Source organism: Physcomitrium patens, chromosome 7 (genome assembly GCF_059467195.1).
Source record: "Physcomitrium patens ecotype Gransden chromosome 7, ASM5946719v1, whole genome shotgun sequence".
Lineage (NCBI taxonomy): Eukaryota > Viridiplantae > Streptophyta > Bryopsida > Funariales > Funariaceae > Physcomitrium > Physcomitrium patens.
In genome coordinates this window covers 16,993,839-16,998,989 of record NC_143416.1, presented here as the reverse complement: position 1 = coordinate 16,998,989, position 5,151 = coordinate 16,993,839, and the positions used below count along the sequence as shown (strand labels likewise).

At 43.1% G+C, this 5,151-nt stretch overlaps 1 protein-coding gene across 1 annotated transcript; it reads right to left on the bottom strand.

Moving 5' to 3' along the window:
* Nucleotides 1-1,802: 1,802 nt before the first annotated feature.
* On the bottom strand, nt 1,803-4,884 carry LOC112285050 (uncharacterized). Its single transcript, XM_024525535.3, has 2 exons — nt 4,138-4,884; nt 1,803-3,074 (listed from the first exon to the last, which is right to left on the bottom strand). Exons 1-2 carry the CDS (start codon nt 4,249-4,251, stop codon nt 2,367-2,369), a joined length of 822 nt encoding a protein of 273 aa, XP_024381303.1. The 5' UTR covers nt 4,252-4,884; the 3' UTR covers nt 1,803-2,366.
* Nucleotides 4,885-5,151: the final 267 nt, after the last annotated feature.

Genomic DNA, 5,151 nt, shown 5'->3' with positions numbered 1-5,151 from the left:
AACAATCCATTGAATACAATATCTATAAATATCTTGTCTATAATGGTATTGCCAAAAAAAATCAATTAGTTCTTCATATCCATTGCTTTTGTCAGATACGTACTAATGTCACCTCTTTCTTTTATTTTCATTTTATTCATCTTGTTTATCAATAATATAATCTCCTACTAATAACTTGCATTAAAAAAAAATTAATATAATCGATGAATTTACAAGATTATTGTGTTGGAACATTTTTTTCAATTAAGCTATTTGCAACCAACATAGTAAGTCTCAATTGAGTTCTTTGTTTTGCTTCTACTAATTGTGTCTCAATATACAATCTATCCATTATGATTAAATGAAATGATGTGATTGACTTCTTTGTTTCTACTATGCCCCATAAGTTCTCTATCTTTAATATTATAAACATCTTCAACTTCCAAATGTAATAGTTCTAAGCTCCTAGAAGTTTGTTCAACTCTCCTACCTCACAATTCAAGGACTTCTCTCAAGCTACTGCCATCTGATGTTAACTTGTTAGGATATGTATTCTATTGTGCTTCTATCACCTTCTCTTTTTCTCTCTCTAAGAAGAGAGCAGGCTCACCTAGCCTAATAGTACTCTAATTGCTCTAATACCATGTTGTAACTATACATGATGGATTGTTTTCCCATTAGATGACAAACCAATTTATATAGATTAGGGTTACATGTCAACAGTAAAAAGGTTAATGACTTTTACCTAGCCCTAATCCAGACATGAGTGACATCTTTACAGAATGGAGGCGGAGGCACATGTTGGGTATCACCAACATCATCCACAATATTTATCAAAGAATTCTGAATAATGTATGCCGTCAACCAATCTCCCCTTGGCAGCATCACCAGTATCGTGGAGCACTAATAATGAAAAGACGCCTGTTAAGAATATCTAATCAATCTAACACTGCTACTTATTGACGTCATCACCACTCTTCGCCTTCAATTTCCATCACAAGCTATCCTGTTACACTTGAATAAAACAGACTTCAATCTCAGTACTGGCATCTGCAGAATCCCCAGCAGGTCAGATCTAAAACGAACGTCAAATGATTCGATTCAAACCTCATGAATTTAATTTGCATCCCTGCAATAAATCAAACTCAACCATTCTCTCGTATCCTCAGCCTTGAAAGCTGACTTTCGTACTACAGATATTACATGAAGATCACAATTCACAAGTTCAGCAACGACAGTGCCGAAACCATAAAAAATACGACCCGTTTGAGTTGAATGATCATCATGAAAGACCACATTCACAGAGTTGCCTTAGGAAAACAGTCTTGCTCCCCAACTACTCACCTCACACTCTGCTGATAAACCCAAAAGAAATATATTCTACGACTACTGAACAAAGTCAGCGAACGGGATCCTACCAGCCTGTTGAATCATGCTTGATGCGCAAGTCGTGCATGACGACTGCTCGAGAGCAGCTGTTTTGTGAAATTGCCAGGATGTGGACTAGATCAAATGTAGTAGAGAGTGTGCGTAATCCATAGAACTGAATGCATACACTGTGCAATGCATATATAGAACTGAAGAGCCGAAAACTATCCGCAACGGTCGAGGGAGTTGGAATGACATGACGACACAATGTAACAATGCTTGAAGCGTGACAACAGAGGACTTGGTCTTGAATAGGACATCTTAATTACTCATACAAGGAAAATGGTCAAAAGAACTTAACATTGACCTACACACCTCAGATGCTGGAACTCTGGTTCTAGGCAAAATCAAAGAGACAATTATATGCTACCTCAGACAATTAGATATTAACCTCATAACCAGAAGAAGAATGTAAAACTTCGTTGAAGAAATGTAGATACATTACAATCACAGGTCTTCATACAGAAGAATCGGTCTCCAAGGAAGGACTTTAATTAGGCACCAAAAAGAACCACTGTCACTTCTCCTTGAAGTATATCTATGTTCCTGAATACAATTAAAACTTAAATGACTTTTCATGAGAATCCCAGAACATATCCCGGTGGCCCAGCAAGCACTCCCTGCCAAGAGGCTAAAACGTGGGAATGCGGCATGAGTCCACGTACCTAAGAGAATCACTTTCGTCCTCTTCTGTGTGTTTCACAAAATTCTAGAGGACGCTCAAATAAACATTCAAAGAATGTACTAGTCTGGTGAAATAATACTCCACATCCAAGATGGATAAGACAAGACATATCGCTCTGCCAATAGAGCACGTTGACCCAAGAAAAAAGAAACACAGCGGGGGTGCAGACGAAAGGCATGACCTCTCTGTACGAGGCTGCAAAAGAGCGGAAATCAACATTCTGCGCACAGTAGTGATCCGTTCTGTACAAAATGTAGACACTAGATCCTTCTCTCTAGTGATCCGCAAGGCTGATTTCCTCCCCCCCGAAATACTCTTGCCACATCCGATGATCACCGAATCCTGAGTCTGGCGCCCAAGAGACGTCACTCGTAGATTCTTGGCACGAAAGAGAGGGCGTGAAGGGTGTGGTTGGACCAATATTATGCTCATTAGCTTCTTGACACTTCTGTTTCTTGCGAAGCTTGGTTTTCGCTTTCCTCAGGACCCGAATGACAACAATAGAGGGCAGCTTGATACAAGCAAGAGCTAAAAGATGCAGAAGAGAGAGAGGGCAACAACACACAGCTGTACAATCAACTACTGCCCCCGCCACACACTTGCATGCTCCTGCTTTCTTAGTGGCAAAGCTATTGCTTTCCCATTCTTCACCACTCCAATTCCCTTGTTGGTAACGCTCGCCATGGCGCTTACAGGAACAATTAAACTCTAAACCTTCCCCTTTAGACTTGAGGAGAGATTTGCGGGGGGATTTGTGGGGAGTCCTTTGAGGGGTCCTAACGGGGACAGGAACCGATCCTTGCACCTGACAAACGCAAGTCGCACTCCTCGGGCGACCACCAGGAAGTTCTCCAATCAGGTGCTTTTTAGTCTCACCAGGTTGCACAGCCCTCTGCCTGACATGTGCCTTAGTCTGGTCCGTTCTGGGAATGCTTAATGTACGCAGAAATTGCGTGGCTGAGGGCGAATTTTGAAAAGTTTCCTGCACATGATTCATAACCCATCTTAATCTACTGCTGACAAGTCAACATAACCCAATACATTCGACTTTAAAACTATTTACAGCACGTATGGCTCATAAACCAACCAAATTACACAGAAGCGTTGTGATGAAAAAATAATTTACTCGGAAGTTCCCGTGAATATCAAAGTATGAATAATAACATCCCATATCTGATACAAGTCAGATCTGCATGAAGTAAGATTAACAATACTTCAACAACCATTGAGGAGAATCGACAAACAAACGACCAACGCGAACCCTCCAATTTTCCCTCTGCGAATTGCGGAGCGGTGATACACGACCCTGCATTCACTAAGAGTTTCTAAATAGACACAGGTTCTTATGTATACAATTCTTAACTTCTACAAGCTCAAACAATGCGAAGTTAGCTAATAAGCAGAATCACTGCTCGTCGTGCTTTCCATCACATCTCCTGCGAGATTGCCATGTTGCGACGCTAAAAACAGTAGCCTTGTTCAATGGCAGAGAAATTCGAAACAGACCGAAACGCGCGGGAAGTCGCTCTAACAAACGGGACTCCTGCCCAAAGTTGATACGAACAGCTAAAATTCACTCCGTAAAACTAAAAGATCCTTCTAGGAACTGCGGCAGAAGAGAAGCACAATAGGTAAGAATGTGGGAGCGCGAACAGCACGAGCGCTCTAACTCTGAAATTCTAAACCAACTCTTGACCCTGTTAACATAAGTGAGGATAACTCATCAATTGATGATAAGTCGTTTAATTCAAGGAACACAAACACGTTAAGCACGGTAAAAAAAAGTTCAAGTTAAGATGCAGCTGCGACGTTTTGCTTAAAGATTCTCTCATGGCAAGTAAGAAGACTTTTCTCAAACGCTAACAACCTGTGGACAAAGCTTCAAAAGAGAAGCTGCATAATGTCCACATACACAATCGAAACTGACCGAGTCGTGAGCTTCCAAATGACTGCAACAAAACTGCGCATTACATGAACTCCAATGGCAGACGCGAATGGACACAAATACCAAAGCTCGTCGAGAGAAAAAGAGAGTTGGAACCTACCTCCAGCCCATCGGATCCTCGGGTAGCCTCAGACGACAGAACCCTTGAAATAGCTTTCACCTCCAAAAATGGATCCTCGCCACTTGCAGACAACGATGCTTCGGCCATGATCATCACCACTCAGGTACGTCCTCAAAAGCCGAAGCCAGTAATACACCGATCATTACAACTCCCACACTGATGCAAAACAAGAACCGCTGCACTTCATACACCCCACTCCCGTCAATCCATCCAACGACGGACAAACACCTCACTCACTACAGCAACGATCCACGCCACGGGGATAACGCTCGAAACCAAAACGAAACATCACATCACATCGCCACAACTAAAGACAAAACACCAATCCCATCACTTTCTCCTTCCCATCACTCAACCTCCGAGACTCTCACTCCACCAGCACCACCAACTCTCTCTGCAATCCCCTCTCTACTACCCTTCCCTGCCACTCCCAAACTACACCGTATTGTCACACGATTGCAGAAAACCACTGCAACGTATGCAGACCGAACTACAAACTCCTGCAGTCACACTTCCAAATGTCTGCCGTCTGCTTCAAGGGAAATTCTCCTTCCCGCACGCCTCTTCCGTGGACACAAAGCTCGCCACGAGGCTCGAAAACGCTCGAACAAATGTTTCAAACAAAAACACACAACACTCGATAACACTCGATAACGCAGTAGCGTCCGCAGAGCTGATGAAAGAGAGACAAAAGAGAGCTTCCGGACAGGAGGAAAAACACAGCGACGACAGGGCCCTAAGACAATGAAAAACAGGTGGGTCGCAAATTTCAAAACCCATCCCTCGAGGTTCGGCTCCGACCTACCAGGTGCTCAAGGAAGCGTGTACCAGGTGGAAAGGAGAATCCCGCTTCCCCCGGGGGTCGGGAACTATTCGACCCTCTTTCGAGAACCTTCTGCGCACGCGCCAGGATCCCGTTCCCCAACTATTCACCACGCTGTTCCCAACGGAGTGAGATTATTACGCCGGTTAGCGCTCTGACACTCGTATTTT

What these genes read in the sequence shown, in the direction of transcription:
- LOC112285050 (XM_024525535.3), bottom strand. Translation starts at nt 4,251, where the DNA reads ATGATCATGGCCGAAGCATCGTTGTCTGCAAGTGGCGAGGATCCATTT. An exon ending in GAGGATCCGATGGGCTGGAG is followed by an intron (nt 3,075 to 4,137) that starts GTAGGTTCCAAC and finishes AATCATGTGCAG; the next exon opens with GAAACTTTTCAAAATTCGCC.